Consider the following 19199-nt stretch of genomic DNA (forward strand, 5'->3'; position numbering starts at 1 on the left):
CTACTGTGCCTTGGTCGCAGCTTTCCGCACTGCTGACAATATGGATCTTGCAACAGCCTGTCTGCCTTCTGGGCGTACCATGACTTCATTGTGAAGAGCCGAACGAACTGTTTGACGTTGCACCGGAAGACCAGCGTCTTCGCATTGCCGTTGAAGCCTCTTCCCATGATCCGGTGGTACCAGTTCGTCTTTTCCTGCCTCAATTACATACACTTCGAGTTGTTGCGTCCCGGTATGCCTCTTTCCAATCGATTCCAAGTTCTGGAGACTATCCAAATGGCTCCTGAGGAATGGCCACAGGTATTTATACGGTAGCCACTTTTGGGGGTACAAACTCGTAAGCATATCGCGTGTATTTGTGAATGGTGTCTCCAGCACCAGAGCGTCAATGGGCAGATTCCTCGCCGAGGAAGCTTCTGACGCAGCTAAATTTGTCGCAAAGCCACACCCTATGCTCTGTCCCCAGAGAGCGACAATCGGTCTCCGTTGTTCGGCTTGCTCAGAGTTGCGGCGATGCTGGTCAGATAACCAGTGCAAAGCTGCGATGGCATCCTTGTTGATGCCTTTCTCAGAGGGTCGATCATGAGATGTCCAGTATCCACGGTAGCTGACACCTATTGTGGTGTAGTGGAACGCATCATCTTCCTGATGTAGCTGGTCCAAAACGCTTGAGATATCTGGCAACCGCGGAGGGAGAGAAGATGCATTGCCTTTGTAACATGTTAGGAGCTCGATTTGGCTAAACAATATAAGAGCAAAGAAAGGGGAATAAGCAAGTGCGTCCTAACCCTGAAAATACAATATGTACACTGCTGTTTTCGTCGCATTGGCGGCATCTCCAGATGTACATTTAGCCTTCTTCTGAGTATATACGTCTCCAGATCCAACATGACTTACACAGAGTGATATCTCTGTGCCGTCTAGGGACTTTATTCTTTCTTCCCGCCACTGTATGCCGTGATAATAGCGAGCGTAGTCGGATATCTTCATTTTTCGCGCATTCGGCGGAAGATATGGGTTGTAGATGATCGCGTTTTGCAGCAAGACCAACATGGTGCATTTCCAGCACCACAACGCAACTAACAGCCCGGTGAAGAACACGGGTGGGACAAGGTATGGAGCCATATGAAGTCGTCTTGTTTTCAATGGTTGTTGAAGCTGGAACGTTCTAGCTGAGCAGCCTCCAATTTGCAAGCCTCTCGCGGCAAACGGCACCCTCGAGAGGATTTGGCCACGAGACAATAGCACCATCGTATCTTGAGTCGATGAGTGGTGTCATCTCAGCAAAGAGGGGCGTCAAGTGCAAGTCTGGTCCAACTCAAAATGTTTGGTATAGTAATAGTCGTAGCTTTCGGGTCTCAATGTCGGCGGCGGGCTCTCAAAGCTCTCAAAAATACCCGTCAGACCTTTGCTCCATGTTGGAACGCTCAATGCTGCGTCAAACTGATGGCTCTCGCCCTTGTGCTTGACCAGACATAAATAGCTACCTAGGTAGGTAGGTATGTAGCTTCCAGATGTCCAGTCATGTCTGGACTAGGCTGATCAATGGGTGCCGTGCGAGCAGGGCTGGCCACTGGTGAGTCGCCCCACTTTCTCACAACATTGAAGCATGCATGTGGCCTGATGTCATCAGTGGTTAATTGAAGCGGATGGCCCTGAAGCCTCTCTCTCCAGTGTCTTGGTGGGGTCAAAGACAGACCAAATCAAAAGTTGCCTGCTTGGTCGCCGTTTGTTCATCTGTAAACCACACACCTGCCTTGTCTGCGTCCAGAAGTTCCAAGTCTGTGAGATCCACCAGGCGACTTCACTCTTTCAAATATCCTCTCCAGTTAAATTTATTGGTACCTTCCGACTTCGCCTCCTCTTGAGTACTTTCGCCCTTTGTTTTTACCCAGTGCTGCACGGTTTCCTCCCAGTGTCTACGCCAAAACAATCGACCAAAGTGACCCCTCATCAACATCGAAAACGTTTACCTCCGCCCGTTGTTCGCGATGACGTCTGCCCCGGAGAAGGATGGCAGCCAGCCCCTTCATATTGATATTCAAGATGACCGCGTTGCCCCTCGTGAAGAAGGAGATGCGAGTCCCGGGATGAGAAACAGTAAAGGATGGGATGGGAAGCTTCGTGTCCCTAAATCTGCCTTGTTGACAAACCCAGAGGCCCTCTCCGATTCCGAGTACTCCGACGATAGCAATGTCCTTCCTGGAGAAGAGATTAGAGCCGACGAAGGTAGTTTGCGCTACCCATGTCCAAGCTTTCAGCTGTGGATTAACGTAGATCGTTTCAATAGATTTACTTGAAAGCGAAGACTCCGACAGCGAAGAAATCATGTGCTCGCACTCACGTATCGGCTCCATTTCCTCCCTTCGACTCGAGCGCTTCAAGAACGTCGTCCGGATTTGCCTCCGTCAGAACAGTATACAGGAAATCGAAGGGTTAGCACCATTGGCAGCCACGTTGAAGGATTTAGATCTCTACGACAACCTCATCTCACATATGCGCGGCATGGACGAACTCAAGAACCTCACGAGTCTGGACCTGAGCTTCAACAAAATCAAGCATATCAAGAACATCAGCCATATGACGGGGCTCAAAGATCTGTTTCTCGTCGCCAACAAGATTGGCAGGATTGAGGGGCTGGACACATTTCAAAAGCTTACATCCCTTGAACTGGGGTCTAATCGTATTCGAGAGATGAGGAATCTAGATAATCTTAAAAACCTGGAGGAGCTTTGGGTGGCCAAGAACAAAATTACCGAGCTGACCGGCCTGGGCGGCTTATCAAGCCTCCGGCTCCTCAGTATTCAGTCAAACAGGATTCGGCATCTTTCTCCGTTGAAGGAGGTCCCTCAACTGGAAGAGCTATACATTGCGCACAACGCCTTGGAATCATTGGAAGGAATCGAAGGAAATGTCAATTTAACCATCCTAGACATATCCAACAACCAAATCGGCAGTCTAAAGGGCCTCGAGGGATTGAGCAAGCTTGAAGAAGTTTGGGCAAGCTATAATCAAATTGGCGACTTTGGCGAGGTAGAAAAGGTGTTGAAAGACAAGGAGAATCTAACCACTGTGTATTTTGAGGGGAACCCACTTCAGCTTCGTGGTCCTGCTCTATACAGAAACAAGGTGCGACTGGCGTTGCCACAAGTGAGCCAGATCGATGCTAGTAAGTTGCCCAGATGGGCCTCATCCAAACTTCGCGGTTCGGTTCTTTGAATATGCAAGCTAACATTTATCCTGCAGCATTCGTCAAAGTATAGGCTCATATTTAGCAAGTGAAAGTAGACAAGCAGCAAGGCGTTTTCGGCGTTCCATATATGCAAATACAACTTGACCTCTTATTTGGCAGGGCTGCAAGTCGGTATTTGGACACACGATAGTACAGATATGTCATGACAAGTACTTCACGCTTCTCGTTGAGCTTTATGATGTGGCCAGAAATGCGACTGGGTTATTTTCCTAGCAGCTGAGATGACTCGTCCAATCTGAGTATACAATATCGTTTCTTGGTTGAATACAAGTGGACTGTATATTTTATCTCATTGCCAGATGCATCGTCCATCTCGTGACTCTTATACAGAAAACATGTGACAAGTGCCTTTTTATCCAAATATCCACAACTTATCGCTCGAAAAATACTGGCCAAAGAGTTAGTCTTTGTCAAACTAGCGTAAGGTTTGTTGGTGGTGTTTGTCACTGACATTTGTGGGCTGGTTGAATCGCAGATTGAGATCCATCTTGGCAATACGATCTAGGTCTGCCTGATCCAGACTAAAGTCGGTGCTCTCAAGGTTCTGGGCCATAACTGCTGGCCTCGATGTCTTTGGAATTACAGCCAAGCCTCTCTGGGTTGCCCATCTCAGAAGAATCTGCGCGGCAGTCTTGTTGTGTTTGGTGGCCATGGCTGTGATTGCTTCATGTTGCATGAGGGGAGCCACGTTCTTGGCTCTATCCATATCGAGCTCGATGAATCCTGTCGGACCGAATGATGAATAGGCTGTGACGGCGATACCTTCGGCCTTGGCAAGACGTGCAAGATTGTGCTGCTGCAGATACGGATGCAACTCGATCTGGAGTGTTGCGGGACGGATACGAGCATACTTGAGCAGATCATAGATGCCCTGCGCTTCATAGTTGGAAATTCCAATGCTCCTCGTCAATCCTGCATCAACAAGGCTCTCCATGGCAGTCCATGTCTCTTGGTTTGTTGCCTTGCTCCAGCGAACTTCCTTCTCGCCATCGTAGAACCAACCAGGAGGGTAACGAACAGCAGGATCAACGTACTCGAGTGCAACGGGGAAGTGAATCAGGAAGAGATCAAAGTAGTCAACCTGCCAATCTGCTAGCTGCCGGCGACAGATTGGCTCAACCTTGTCTTTTTCGTGGAAGGTCTGCCACAACTTGGAGACGATGAATAGCTCCTCTCTTTTGACAAGTCCATCGCGAATGGCGCGAGCTACACCCTCTCCGCATTCCTTCTCATTCCCGTAGTCTAAGCGCAATAAAATGTGAGCTGAGGAGAAAAGAGGAATATGATGTTTCTGTGGGTACCGAGTCTTGATGATATGAGTCCGGATAAGATGTCGCGCACTCTGGGTAATGATGGGAGATCACAATGATGCAAACTTACCACAAGCTCCATCGAACAACCTGTAGCCAGCCTTAATTGCGTTGTATACGGTATCGGCGCAAGTGGCATTGTCGACTTTCCAAAGGCCAAAACCAACCTGTGGCATCTCGTAGCCACTATTAAGCTTGATAGATGCGGGTGCCATGGTGATTCAGTTCGTCAAGCAATGTATCAAATGCAAAAAAAGTTGAGACAATAATTTCAATCAAGCAACCAGAGACAAACAAGATGCAAACGAGCATTCGGCTATTTATGTTGCAGGAAAGCTTCAACCAGTGCAACTTGCGAGGGCGGGGATGCGTCCTTCCAACAATGACATCGACTGTCACAAGGCTTAATCACCGATTGGCATGGCTATTTCCAAGGGTCCTCTTGCCTTTTATCAGCTTAAATAGATGGATTGAATTGCCAAAAAGGCACATTTACACTTTACACTTTAGCCTGCAAAAAGCCACACCACACCATGCCGATGATCTGGCCTGGCTTGATGGGGCAATCTTCTGGAACATGAAGCTGGATCCTGACAGCTCAGATCTACCAATACAACCTGACATGCTTGCCGATGCCAGAATCCCCCCAACTAGAGGATTTGGCTCCGGGTTTAGTGTAAACATAGTCAACAGGACTCAGCTAGCATTATTTTATTTATTATCTCGGTGTTTTGCAATGAATCTTTTCTCGCTGCACAACCGCCCAAGGCTGGTTTCCGGTCGACAAAAGAGAGAGAACAGAACCACTCATCATTTAGCCTGATATGAGATGCTCCAAAATGGCCCACACGGTTAAACGAGAAAAAAGATGCCGGAAGGCCCGCGTATCCACCACCAGCTTGCCTCGCGTTGTTACAACCACGCTTCCTTCGCATACCAGTAATTGACAACGGGAAGTGATTGACTGTCTTAACCGTCTGAAAGTAACGAAGGAAAATACGGTCCTTTTCATTGAAATTTGAGGGCTTGCTCCCAACTGAGCTGACATTCAGTGACATCCTCGAGGTCATAGCGAGAGCCACCGCGAGCTAGGTCAGAAATGAAGGTTAATGCAAGTTCCTGTTGGCACCATTGCTCACGCTACAGATGATATGCGGTAGAGGGCAAATCGTATAAATTTTCATTACCATTATCTAACTTGGCGTCAAAACATAACACAATGTTACTAGCATAACCCTCTTTGTATGGGCAGACTATACTGCCAAACAATGTAAGGGGAACAGAAGCAGCGTGTATCGACCCAAGTGAATCTAGGTTCCCATTAAAGAAGTGTATATGAATCGACAAGATTCCCGATAATATCTTGAACGAGACTCGAACCTCGGCACTCGCAGCCGAGAGCTTCAACGAATGAACTATGCACATGCAAGCAGGGTGTCAAAGACCTTGCCCCTTCCGGTCCCAATTTGATGTCTATTGGCTGTCGGTATTGGAGTACTGGCACTGACAAGTCCCTGGGCCGGCACTAACATCTGCAATCGGGTGACTCATGGCGTCTTGACAAACAGGTTGGCCAATAGTCGAGTCCAGTGACTGAACAATCTCCATGTCTCCCGGCCATGCAGCATATTTTGTGTGGTGGGCGGGAGGGTCAATGAGAGTGGTGCCACGCTTTCGAGTGTACAGCGTTGCTGCGAACTTGGTGTCTGCATAGGCACACTTGGCAGCACGGTTTGTTGGAGAACCCGCATCTGACGGTATGACTGTTTTGTTCACCAGAAAAGAGAATTCGAGTCGTTCTGTGGGTTTGTTGTAGTCACGAATCTTCATGCTGACGTTGGTAAAGTCCGGAGCAAAGGGGTTCTGGCTGGACGTGATGGTGTAAGTGTAGTAGTTCAGTTGCGTAATGTCCCAATAGAAGGTGCTTGAGCCACCTGGCGTCGTAGGATCACATCTCCAAGTAGTATTCTTGGATGTACACCCCGCTTCGGTTTTCTGAAGAGAAGTCTTGAAAGAAAATGAGCCAGCCGGGAAAGGAAGACCAGAGCCGTCTGCGTCGTCGGCTTGACTGCCTTGGGTAGAAACTCTAGGTGAAGCTGATTAGCCGTCTGATCATAGTTGACAAATATGAACAGTCTCACGTATAGTAGACTTACTTATTTCTCAAACCCAGAGGCAGGCCGATTGCCAGTCCAACAATGATGATCAAAGTAACAATGCCGACGATGACCAGGAACCGCCGAGAACGCCTTCGATCTTCAAACCAATGTTTTTCGTCCGTTTGCTCAGCCTCAGGAGTGGTATTGTCATCTTCTCTATCCATTTCTCCGGCAGCAGAGTCCGCTTTGTAAGGGGGAGACAAGTGTCCCGTGCTCGTGATGGTACTGGCAGGGGAGGAAGGCACATACGAGCCCGGATGAGGTGGCGGTCCAAGGCTTCGTCGAGGATTCTTTTGAGGTACACGGAGAGGTATCTTGGGGATAGCTCGGGGATTGTAGACTGCATCGTTATATTCCGTGACAATGTGCCGTTGAACAGCTGGTGGCATAGATGGCAACGAAGAGATTGATGACCCAGGAGATGGCTCGGGGGCCACTGGCGTGATGGGGGTGCTCTCATCCATATGTTGGTCCATGATTGTCCGAGTGTAAAGGAGCTCTGTGACTGCTTATACCTTTCACTCCGCGATGGGAAGCGGTGTTGACCGAGACTGAAGCCGAATCACACGAAACGAGCTTCGCGTCTGAATCCAGATTCCAGAACGACAAGATCCCGCAAACAGTCTAGGGAAATTTTAAGCCACCCACAGAACCAAAGGAAGAAAGAAGAGGCAAAATGAAGAAAGTAAACTCAGGAGAAGTCCATGTAAGATTTCCTAAGTGCACAAGAAACAAGCCATTACGACCAGACAAGACAAGCTATCCTGTGATTGATTGCCCCGCCAAGAACTTCATTACGACAGCTTGAGCGGTTCATCTTGTTCATAATAAAAGCAACGAGACCCCGAGGCAAAAATAAAAACAATTGAGACAAGAGACATTATGGTGAGACCGTAAAGGGTAGTCAGGGAGAAAAAAGGAAGCAAGGTGAGGGGAGAAAAGGAAGGTATCCCGGGCACACAAGACATTCCCAACACATGTGCAGCCCATGTCCATCTTGGTACTAGCGTCAACCGAGCGAGCTGCACATCAATTGATTGTGAATTTGTTGGCACCATTCGGGATGGATTGCAACCGTGTGTACGCATGGAATGTCTATGGACTTGATGCACGGATACACAAAAGCGGACAGATTTGCCCATTAACAATGTAGTGAACAGCCAGAGTATTTACAGTTAGACAGAGTGTTACTTTCTCCCGAATGGTCGGTGTAGTAACAGAGGTCAACTGCATGTGGTCTGATGCTTGCAGGCTGGGGTCAAGTCAACTCTAACTGGGGAATGCCTGCACGCTTCATATGGCTGGCTTCAATACTGGCTGGTTGGATGGATGATGATGTTGCACAGGCGGCGTGGTGGCGTGCATTAGCTTCGATTGCTTCTTGTGCACTGCCAAACCGGGTAATTTCTGACTTCAAGTTGTGATCAAGAATAACTTACTCCGTACACCAGATAGGTATGAGAACACGTTTTTCGAATATGAACGCACGCATTGATTCCATACTCTACGCACTTCACTCAAAGCACCAGACCAGACACAGCTGGTTCCATCAATTGATCTCTGCTCTACTCAATGTTGTCCATCGCCATCTGCTGCATTCAATCTGACCCTGCTCAATTCAGCGCCGCCCTCTTCTTTCGCCCTTCAATGTCCCCAAAATCACCATGTCATCGAACCCGACTTATTTATTACCGGACGCAAGGACTAGATTCTCCAAAGGAGTCAAGTTGACTGACTGCTTTCGCCCTGTTTCCTGTTATTTCCTTGAGTTTGCAAAAGCAGGTCAAGGGAGACCCTACATAAGGGCCAAACTGTCAATCCATGTCCCTCAACTGCCGGCTATCTGCACTCACATCAAATGATCTCCCTAGTTTTGAGTCTTTTGACCCCCTTCTCCCACATGCAGTCTGGTACCTCCATGTCCAGTTGTCAGTGACGTCTGACCACCACACCAGACAGTTTCCGTGGATATGTCGTCGATCATCCGCCCACACTCCATTTTCAACCCTCTTGCCCGGCATCAAAGCCATTCGCTGGCTTCGTAAAATGAATCTCATGTCTCGGGAAACCATTCCCATTGTCCCGCTACAATTGAAAAGTCGCCCGCACCTTGTTCATCACCACGGGCCGTAGCACACGCGAGAGATGATGCATGTTTAACACTCGAAAAGCCTCCGCGAAGGCAGTGTACCACCGGACTCTTCACCAGCCAGCCTTTCTGATCATCAAAGTCCTGAGCCAAAGCAGCATTTCCGGCACACTGTCTCTCAACCGTTTCTTTGTGTTTCTCCGCGGCAATTACCACCCAAATTCAAGGGTCCCTGTGAGTACAGGCTACGAAAAGCAAGTTGAGTATTTCCGGATCAACCAGACCGTAGTCGGAGAAGCATGTCCTGCATCTCGGACCGCTATCTTTCAATGTTGTCTACTCGCCTCATCACCACTGTCATCAAAAGCCGGGAACTCGTCAAGTCATAACATGAAGTCGTATTCATCTAAATGCAGGACATGCCCGGCGACTTGAGTTTCTCCCACGCTAAGTTTCAATTGCTCATGACAGCCATGTATTAACAACATATGTGCCCATATACACACGACATAATATGCACAGCCCACCATCTTGGCCACGTCTATACTCATGCATGCCATACTTTACATAATACACTCTATGTAGCCACAGCGTCGGGTTGCTCTTTCGTCTCTTCGAATTCGTCCTCTTCGTTATCCTCCTCCACCATTACCAGTTCGTCACCCGGTTTGGTCTCCACTGGCTCCTGTTTGCCTTCCCTTTGTGTGTACTCAGGTGCAGCCAGAGATTCTCCCTTATCCGTCCAGACCGAAGCAAGCTCCAGCTCGATTTCATCTCGCCGCTTCTTCAGCTCATCAACTTCTGCCAGACGCTCACGTAGCTCTTGGACTTCCTTTTCAACTTGCATCTTCTCCCGCTCCGTACCAATTCGCTCAAACTCCCATTCGTCGCCACTGTCGCCCATGCCTAACATCAGGTTAAATGTGTGGTACCTCTTCAGTGATGCTCGGGTAGATATCGTAATAAGAGCTGATTGAATCAAGGGGGTCAGCTTCACAATTGTTTTTACATAAACAGCGTCAAGGTATTGCCTGCACTTACTGATACCCTTTTCCTTGCACGTCTCGTACAAAAGGCCCTCCACATCACTTGATACAGCGCTGGTGCCCTCGTCGATAATGGCATATTGAGGTTCGTGATACAGCAGTCTTGCAAATTGCATCCTCTGCTTCTCGCCGCCACTGAGCACATCCTTCCACTCCTTCCGAGTATCCCATCCACCCTCACGATCTGGCAAGTAGCCCAGCTTCGCTTCCTCCAGGATTCGCTGTAGTTCCACTTCCGACTTTCGCTTCTCCCTCATGTCGACATGGCCGTCGGGATAAATGACCTGGTCACGCAGCGTTCCGGGGCTGAGATACGGTCTTTGTGGCAAGAACATGATCCCATCTTGGCCGATATTCTTTGGGCGACTAACCAAGCCTCGGTAGACCGGCCACAGACCTGCCAGAATGCGGCCTATTGCACTCTTTCCCACGCCATTGGGGCCAGAAATCTATGAAAACTGGCGTCAGCTTCCCGTCCAGCGCAAGTGTTTGGGGTTGAAGAAGAATCATGGGCCGAACCAGAAAGGGCCGCCGTAGGAATGTGCTTACCAAAAGATGCTCCCCATTGCGAACAATCATTGACAACGAGTCCAACAATTCGTCTCCTCCCTGAGGCCACAAGCCAGGAGCAACGATAGGTACATGCTCAAATCGAACGCCATCGAACCCCTTTTGAATGGTGCCCTGTACGTCAGATAGTGAGTAAAGCTCATTTTGTCCACTCCGGAGATAATATGCATTTGCATGCACGCGATGGAGAGTCGAAATCAGTGTGTACACTCGACTCGTGTATCCCGCAAGCTCAGACAAATCCTTGATAGAGTACATCATTCTGCCTCCGGCATCCGCCAGAGACAGCATGAGTCTCTTATTTGTAATAAAATCCTTCATCCTATTGCGCTCACGGCCACCTTTCTCAATGTTGTCAACCATTTCAGCTGCTCCGCCAATTCCACCCCATGCTGGTAGAAACACAGGGAGGGATGCAAGAAGATAGCCATAAGCACTCCAGCTGTACTTGAGGATAAAGTCTTCCAGAATATTGTACCGGATCTTCAGCATGTAGATGCCCTCCATCCAGCTCTTTAGCGATTTGTATTCCTTGTTCAAAAACGTCTTCTCGATATCAGCACCACCGTAAAAGGCGACCTCTTCGGCGTTAGCAATCAATCTGGCGTGAAGACTGCGGAAGTCGCCCTCTTTGCGGCCCTCGACGGCCTTGAGCTTTCCAAAGGGAGGTGAGAGTCTGCGAAGAATGCTGGCGGTCAAGAAATAGTTGCTCATTAAGCCTGAGAGAGCCAGAGGGCCGAGGGACCGGTACAGCTGAAAGCTGAAGACACAGAGATCCACGAAGGGCTTTCCGAGGGACGAATATAGGTTAGCGGCGGCAGCGCAGAAAAGGGTCAGGTCCTGTGTGATAAATTGATCCGCGCCATGACCAACACCACCATCGAGGTTGTGAAGTTTATAGTAATTAAGATTCTCGTTCAAGTATAGGTCGTGAATATACCGGGTAAGGCGGGTACGGAACGCGATGGATACTTTGGACTCCAAAAATTTGATCATAGCATTGGTGTATGATGCAAATCCACCAAGGCCGCACCACTATTGAAATATAAGTATAGTATTCGGTATGGAATGGCCCGTCGCACACATGCCGATAGGATGGATAGAACGTACCTTGGCAATGCCCCAAAGAAAGGCCCTTCCGTTTCCAGCCACCAGGTCCCGAACAAGTTCACCATCCAACCGTGCGACGACTAGCGACAGATAGGTTCGAAGCATCAGGAAAATGCCATGACTTAGAAGCAGACCGGCCTCCTTACTTGACCAGCGGGGAATCATGATACTGAGAAGGCTCAGAAACTGGTGCAAGAATGCCAGGTTCAACCCTGGTTTTGCCTGCGCTGAAGGAACAGTGCCATCGCCTAGGCCGGATACCCTTGGAGGGTTCAGGAAGAGACGGCGATGCGCTTCGAATGTCAATGGTTTCGTAGTGTTTATAGTAACTTTGGAAGTTCCGTTTTTATATGGCACATATATCGTTCTAGACCCATCCTTGTTGTGAAGCCATGAGTTCGTCCTAACCAACTTGCGGCCTTGTTCCCGCTCTTGGTGTTGTCGCTTCCATCGTCGGCGGTAGCCTTCACCTCCAAGAACGATTGTGAGAGTGAGGGCAAGCGTAGCAAGAATGCGTGTAACTTTTGATGTGCCACGCAGTCTTGATCGCGCAGCAGACGTCCATTTATCAATAAAGGCGGCCAGGGCATCCTCCGCCGCCGTCCTTCTCAGGCTGGACTGTGCGGCCATGGCGTCTGCTGGACACTCGCAACGTGATGCCGAAAACGTTGCGCGACCAAACCAGCGCGATCATGAAGCCCCGTTGCGAGGAACAGTTGGTCCAGTCAACCGGCAGCTCGATGGTCCGTCGTTGTAAGATGTTTGAGGGGTGGTGTGCAGTGATACGAAAATGTGTAATGTGTCAACTGCTAAGTTGACGTCAAAGAATGGTTGTGGAAGCATGGATCAATGAGGTGTCGTCTGGTCTGGTCCTGTCAAGTTGCATTACTCCAGCATGTGAAGGCTGGCATTTGGCGTATCCGAGGCACTCAGTGTTGCCACGAGGACTGGAGCACTCAGAGCCCCCGAAGCTGGTGCCGAAGCACAGCGTTCCAGCGGCAAATGTGGAGCGGACTGGACTGCAGCAGCTGCTGGCTGGAAGCTCTCAAACCCGCACGGGGCAGCAACAACATTGAAGCACTTGGGGTCGAGTGAGATTGGACCAGGCTCTGCGGAGTAAGCAGAGGCTGCTGTGGATTGACAGATCTGGGGGACGGAAGCACAAATTGTGAGCGGGCGGCGGCGGGTGTGCTAACCCGGTTATCTGGGGCAAACAGCTTCTGCGCCTTAAGCGCAAACTTTAGTCTGGTACCAATTGACCAGCGCTGAGACCAGCACGACTCGATGTCGTTCCATGCCCAGTGCATTATCGTAAGCCAGCAGCTCTTGACATGCATGCCTCAGGCAAGCGGTGGTCAACATCTGGTGTGTTCCTCCATCACATGATGAAATGACGCACAGACACAAACGTGACTTGGCATAGCACGGATCCCGCGCTGCCGGAGCTTGGCCGGGACGAACCATCTCAGCCAGCTTCTGGAAGATCGACTCCGAAACGCCTCCTGGTAATTGCAACTCTTCCGTGAGATACGCTGTACGCTGACGAGTTATTACATTCTAAGTTGACGGAGCTGGGTGACTTAAGGGGTGTGCCACCACACTTTCATCCCGAATATTAGGCAAGCAAGCCTCAAACAGTGATTCTCAATCCGGACCTGAGTTTTGATTGCAAGTCCGGAGTTGCACCATGGCCATTCTCCCTGCTAGTAGCCTGCACAGCGCAGGGCAAGGGATATTGATAAGCAGGGACAGTGAAGATAGATTTAATTCGTCATTTGCTATACTGACCTCAAATTATGGCATGCTGCACAAGAGCGAAGTGAAATCATACAGCGGTGCAGCGAAGTATAGTGCTGGCACAGGCACAAAAAAAAACAAAAAAAAAGGAGAGAGAGAGAGAGAGCCACTGTATGTATAGGGTAGCACTGAGATACAGCAAGCAAACCCACGAGAATGTTTGCCTAAGTAGATGATGTTCTGGGTGAAAGTGCATTGTTGCGAACCAGACCCCAGCGGCAATCTCTCGGGAGGAGAGTCGCTGGGTGGGTGCCCTGAGAAGGCCAGAGAGGCTACGCTGCATATCACATCTGATGGTTTACTGCTGTTTGTCTACTATTTCGTGATGCACATGTTGGTGTATTTTTGGTTGTGGACAAATACCTGTAGCGAAAGACTGCCGGTGCCAACAATGAGTCTCTAAGCGGACCGGTCCCTATTTCTATCCCGGAACGAACAAGACCACATATCAAAGGATGAGTGTGTCTGTCAACTTTCAATGTTCCGGCGCAAAGTGTCCGTCCGCCAATACTACCACATTACTTCCTGTCCATTCAACAATCGGCCCAGCGCAGCCTGGTCTCGACTAGAGTTGGCGGTGCAGGCGGGACGCTCGACCGAGAGGCAAGCCAGGCTCGGCAGCATGCATGAGCATCACAGCACACTGGCTGGCCAGGCGTGCTGGGGTACACATGATGGGCGCCAACAGATCCAATCAAGAAGCTGGAACAACACCTAGAAAAGCGAGTGGGTGGTTCCTTGTTTGACGCTGTCTTGTCCAGTGTACCTAGGTACCTAGGTATGTACGGGTTTGCATCGAGCCATTTGTCTGGACCGTACTCTGTAGTTCACTCGACGAATTGGCCGTTGAACATGCAGTGTGGTCACTTCGGGGTGACAGAGCACTTGGGAAGGAGACTGGCGACGTGGAACTGCATCAACGCTGAATATTTGAGAAAAGCGTCAATTGAGCCGGAGAGCAGTAACAACCATAGAGGAAAATTTGGCTACTAGGAAAGCCACAGTCAACGATGCACAGAGGCACGCAGAAAGGACATTTGGAAACATGGCGCACCGAGTGCTCTCGGGGGAACGCCCTGGGCACTGTCATTGAATATTGCGTCTGGTGGTAGCCAACATTTGAACCACACCTGTGTACTCCGTACTCCGTACGGAGTAGCTTTGATGGGGAGGGGAACGCAAAGTCACACAATTCCCTTCAGTCCACTCCTGTCACACGGGGTATGGTGATAGAGACCGCCTGGCCCAAATGACTCCAAAATCCCCACAAACCACCAGAGGTCTTACAGTAGTATTTCTTCTTAGGTTACAGTAGACATCTCGTCTGTTCAGTACGGAGTATGATTTGCGCAATTAGCTTTGAGATACCCCCTCAGCTGGACCTGGCAACCGAAACACAGAGCCCTGCCAAAGGCACTATGACCACACCTGGATAGGGTACATCGAAGCAAAGCATCAAGCTTCAGGCACCGCTGGAGCCTCAACAAGAAAAAGAAAAGAAAAGAAATATAAGAAAAGAGTAGACTACTCCGAAGACCAGCACTAATTGTCCAGGAGTCAGTGGTAACTCCCCAAGTCTGCAGCTTCTGCAGCTAAGACTTGTGCATGGTGGGCTGGTGTGCGCTGTGTGGCACCAGGACTCAGGTGAACTACCAGCTTGACCACACAGTCCGAAATGGACCAGAATTGACCAGTTGACCAGACGTCTGGTGGAACCAGAGGGACATTGAACTTAGAATATTGAAGGGGGAACAGCACAAGGTTCAAGTTAGTCGCCAACATAGCGGCCCGCGTTGCAGAGCGGCGTCCAAGAGAACACTGGCGTCGGACCTAATATTGGATTGGTGCTAGCGAAAGCACAAGCATGAAGAGAGAGTGCAATTGGGGGCCCAGAATCGACGCCCAATAATTTATTTGCATGGGGTGATGTTTCCTGGCTTCATCAAGACCCCATTGTTAAGATGAGCGACCTTGGCGGCTGCTCATCACACACAGGTCAAGAGAGATTGAGACTGGGGCGGCAGGTCCCGCAGCTTACGGGAGTAACTTGATACGGTGCGGATGAGCCAAATAACACTGTATTTTCTGACGTATTCTGCAGGTAATCAGCACGTGCGAGTCTCCTGCACCCCGCACTGCTACAGATCCTACCCTACCACCACACCCCTGCTGGTTCATCTCAAGACGCACTCCACTCACACCTTAGCGAACCACCCCCTCCGCTGCCTCCATGTTCCCCCCCAGCCAGTGTCCTTGCACCAGACATGGACCAGACCATTGACATTGACGCTTGACACTCTGCGCTCATTCTGCACGCATGCTCACGCTCTTGTCAACTGGATCTGTCTGCACCATTCATTGACGCTGTAGGCTCTCCATGTCCTGCTTGGGTGCGAATCTGGTCCCTGCAATTGTGCGCCTTCTGTTTGGTCTGTGTTCTCTGGCCCAGGTTGGTCCTGCTAGCCGTCCCCGTCCACTCCACCATTTGAATAGGCACTCACCCAGCAGCCAGCCATCTCATCCCATCCCAGACTGGAGGTTAAAGACCGTCATTTCGCTTGTTCTACCCGGCTCTTCAGCTCCGATACGTCGTCCCCCGTGTCTTTCTTTGTTCACCTCCAGCGTTTCTCCTCCAGATCATCGCGACCTCTATATCCTCACGTCGCCAACCGGGTCGCCTCGAATTCTTGCCGTTTGCGGCCCTTTGGCTCATGCTGGCAGTGCCCCCAGCCGCTTTACCCCCCACAAACAAGCCCAACCTCTCTCAACCTGCCAGCCCTGATTTCCTGGCAAGGGCGAATCCCCTAATTTCGCGCTCCGGCGACCGCCAACAGCTTCGTTTTTGGACACTCGAGACGGCGGTGATCCTTCGTTACGGCCGCCCACTCTGAGGGCTGAAGATTTTGGGCCAGTTTCACGACTGTTGGGCGATACTACGATTGGTTCGGAGGCTCTGAGCAGTGAGGAGACCAAGGGTGAGTTCTTTTGGTACACAGGAAATTTCGCGAGCGATTTCGTGCGCAATCTTATCCAGAGCTTCAAATTTCGTTCTCTTGCTTCTTATCGAGAGGCCGGCCGTTGTTGGAGACAGTGTCGAAGGAGTTCCCAAAGGAATTCGTTGCGAAGTCGAATCAGGTGTTGTCAAAGACCTGCCTCGACTTTCGGCAATTCTGCACCGGGTAGCTCTCGTCAAAGTCGATAGCAGCATGCTCCGCCCTCACTCATCTACTAGCGCATGAAGTAGATTGCTGACAAGTGTGTTCTTACAATCTCTAGGAATACAGACGTGGCTTCTGTGTTTTCTCTGAACTCCATCACTGTAGCCAAGCAAGGCTGCTGCTCCACCTTCGAGATGGGGAATGACGGCAACCAGCTGTCGCCCGACGAGGTGGGAACATCCAAGAGCGGCCGTGGTCTTCTCAAGGTTCCCTCAAGATCCTCATCGCAGCAAAGAAACCAGGCTTCGACCGCCTCGACAGGTTTAAGTGGTGCGACCGTCACCGACCAAAGAAGCAGCATTGACGGTCGGTCAAAAGAGTCCCGAGGCAGCGTTCCCGGTCGGCAACGAAATGGCAGTGCTTCAACCAACCGTACTGGTGGCGAAAGTGAGCGTGGTCATAATACAGGCAATTCTCAACCCAGTTCCCCTTCTACGAGCGAACAAAAACGTAGACGGAAGAAAAATGGGGGACTTTTATCACTGCTGGGATGCTGTGGTGTTCCTGACACCGCCAACACTCTGGAAGAAGGCGAAAGTGTGAATGTCCAGAAAGTCGAGAAGCTCTCCCCGAGACCGGCCACCGCCAAATCTCGACCACAGGCGGCCCAGGACCAACAAGCAGGAAAATCACATAATGAGAAGGAATCTGGCGCAGTCATCCCCACCCCGGGCCAAACCGAAACTCAGGCATCAAGCAGCGCGCAAGAGCCACATACGAACTCTGATCAAACGGGGAACGAATCAAAACAAGCAGCTGCTCCCGCGGTAACGGTGGAATCTCCGGCTCGACCGACTCAAGAAGAGGTGGAGCTCAGAGAAGGGACAGAGGCAGCTACCCATGGCGATGTAGAAATGCAAGATGATAGGAGAGAGGAGCCTGAAGACATGACAGCTACTGATACAGAGGACTCGCAACAGAGGACCATACCACCAGCTCCTACAGTTTCCGGACCATCAGTTGTCTCTGCTGTCCCCTTAGCTGACGCTGGACCGTCCGCCCCTGAGCAACAGTCTTGGCTTCTGCCTCCAGTCGCGCCCGAGCACAAGGGCCGAAAATGCCTTGTTCTGGATCTGGACGAGACTCTTGTGCACAGTTCGTTCAAAGTATGTAAATCTGTCGGGTGTACCTTGCGAAGCCACGACTAACCTTTTTTGCTTTCCAGATTCTTCATCAAGCGGATTTTACGATTCCCGTGGAGATCGAGGGCAATTATCATAATGTTTATGTTATTAAGCGACCTGGTGTAGACGAATTCATGAAGAGAGTGGGCGAGCTGTACGAAGTTGTAGTCTTTACGGCGTCTGTCTCTAAGGTACCGATTAGCTGGTGGTGTCATCGATAACGGGGGTTTTCTGAATGTGATATAACTGACAATCTCTCACAGTACGGCGACCCTCTTCTGGATCAGTTGGACATTCACAAAGTAGTCCACCATCGTTTGTTCCGAGAGAGCTGTTACAATCATCAGGGTAACTACGTCAAAGACTTATCACAGATTGGCCGAGACCTCAAAGACACCATCATTATCGACAACTCACCAACTTCCTATATTTTCCATCCGCAACATGCCGTTCCAATCAGCAGTTGGTTCTCGGACGCTCATGACAACGAATTATTAGATCTTATCCCCGTTCTCGAGGACTTGGCAGGCCCCAACGTCGCAGACGTCAGCCTAGTCCTCGATGTCACTCTTTGAGATACCACTTTTTTCTTCATCTGTTTTTTTATATCTTCACCTTTCGTCACATGTCATCATCGAGAAAGCACCGCGATTTGCAATATTGGAATCATAGCGGCTGGCGTTTTGGTTTCAGATACTTCGTTTCCTGATGTAGATGTACTACTGTCTAATCATATATAATCGGCCACGGCGGAAGAGGAAGATGGCCCTCTATACGGCTAGATTTTCATTTTGATAAAAATGGGAAGCTCTGCTTGATCTTGGGCGAATTATCCGTTCATTCAAGCATACGCCATCACATCCAAAGGGACTCGAAAGTGAAATACAAAAAAGTTGGAATGGGACAAGAGCATGGAAATTGCAATGGTTGTGCCATTTTATGAAGGAAGAGCTGGCAATCCCTTTTCTCTTCGGGTCTGGTGCCCGACGACTTGACTTTTCTTTATCCCCTTTCTCTTTTTTCATCTACAGAAACATGCGCGCATTGGAAGCGAAAGAAAAGATGGAAGATCGATGCAGGCGGCATTTATGTCTGTTATTTATTTTTACCGACGGAAAAGACCTACAAGCTATGGAATGGCGCCTGGCTGCGATGCGGGCCTGACCAACCGTGTTGGGACAGTTTCAAGTGTTTCGTCCACAATAATTTACTTCAAGTCTTCTGTTGCCGCAGTACTAATTTCTCCTCTTCATCTGCTTCTCAGAATTTCACTCTTCTTCATTGTGTTGGCTTGTACTTGATCGTTCTGAGATATACATACACCAGTGGGCTTGCTAGCAGACTCGGCAACGGGATTGAAATTTTATTATATACTAGTGGCGTTGATGTAGATGCTATTGCGATCAGACCATGGGGCAATGTAACAGGTACCTACCGAGACCGCTTATACATAGTCTCGCCAAATTGTAAACTCAGATGGCAAAAGTACATGTATTCGTCTATAGGTGAATAAAGTATATAGC

General features: G+C 49.8%; 6 protein-coding genes across 6 annotated transcripts; 2 read left to right on the forward strand and 4 right to left on the reverse strand.

Annotated features, from left to right (window-relative positions):
- On the reverse strand, positions 1-1053 carry VFPPC_01145 (alpha/beta superfamily hydrolase; the record flags this gene model as incomplete). Its single annotated transcript, XM_018281028.1, has 2 exons — positions 1-710; positions 789-1053. The coding sequence occupies 2 exons, from the start codon at positions 1051-1053 to the stop codon at positions 1-3; spliced, it is 975 nt and encodes a 324-aa protein (XP_018149524.1).
- Positions 1054-1991: 938 nt separating this feature from the next.
- On the forward strand, positions 1992-3263 carry VFPPC_01146 (protein phosphatase 1 regulatory subunit SDS22; the record flags this gene model as incomplete). Its single annotated transcript, XM_018281029.1, has 3 exons — positions 1992-2229; positions 2291-3169; positions 3247-3263. The coding sequence occupies 3 exons, from the start codon at positions 1992-1994 to the stop codon at positions 3261-3263; spliced, it is 1134 nt and encodes a 377-aa protein (XP_018149525.1).
- Positions 3264-3605: 342 nt separating this feature from the next.
- On the reverse strand, positions 3606-4778 carry VFPPC_01147 (D-xylose reductase; the record flags this gene model as incomplete). The annotated part of the gene is made up of 3 exons (XM_022428210.1): positions 3606-3641; positions 3705-4495; positions 4634-4778. The coding sequence occupies 3 exons, from the start codon at positions 4776-4778 to the stop codon at positions 3606-3608; spliced, it is 972 nt and encodes a 323-aa protein (XP_022284724.1).
- A 1258-nt stretch (positions 4779-6036) lies between these two features.
- VFPPC_01148 (hypothetical protein) lies at positions 6037-7198 on the reverse strand (the record flags this gene model as incomplete). Its single annotated transcript, XM_018281031.1, has 2 exons — positions 6037-6649; positions 6720-7198. The coding sequence occupies 2 exons, from the start codon at positions 7196-7198 to the stop codon at positions 6037-6039; spliced, it is 1092 nt and encodes a 363-aa protein (XP_018149527.1).
- A 2190-nt stretch (positions 7199-9388) lies between these two features.
- VFPPC_01149 (peroxisomal ABC transporter) lies at positions 9389-12167 on the reverse strand (the record flags this gene model as incomplete). The annotated part of the gene is made up of 4 exons (XM_018281032.1): positions 9389-9780; positions 9853-10306; positions 10407-11462; positions 11538-12167. The coding sequence occupies 4 exons, from the start codon at positions 12165-12167 to the stop codon at positions 9389-9391; spliced, it is 2532 nt and encodes an 843-aa protein (XP_018149528.1).
- Positions 12168-16686: 4519 nt separating this feature from the next.
- Positions 16687-18251, forward strand: VFPPC_01150 (NLI interacting factor-like phosphatase; the record flags this gene model as incomplete). The annotated part of the gene is made up of 3 exons (XM_022428211.1): positions 16687-17658; positions 17718-17867; positions 17940-18251. 3 exons carry the CDS (start codon positions 16687-16689, stop codon positions 18249-18251), a joined length of 1434 nt encoding a protein of 477 aa, XP_022284725.1.
- Between the last annotated feature and the right edge of the window lie 948 nt (positions 18252-19199).

This window comes from Pochonia chlamydosporia, chromosome 1 (assembly GCF_001653235.2).
Source record: "Pochonia chlamydosporia 170 chromosome 1, whole genome shotgun sequence".
Taxonomy (NCBI): domain Eukaryota; kingdom Fungi; phylum Ascomycota; class Sordariomycetes; order Hypocreales; family Clavicipitaceae; genus Pochonia; species Pochonia chlamydosporia.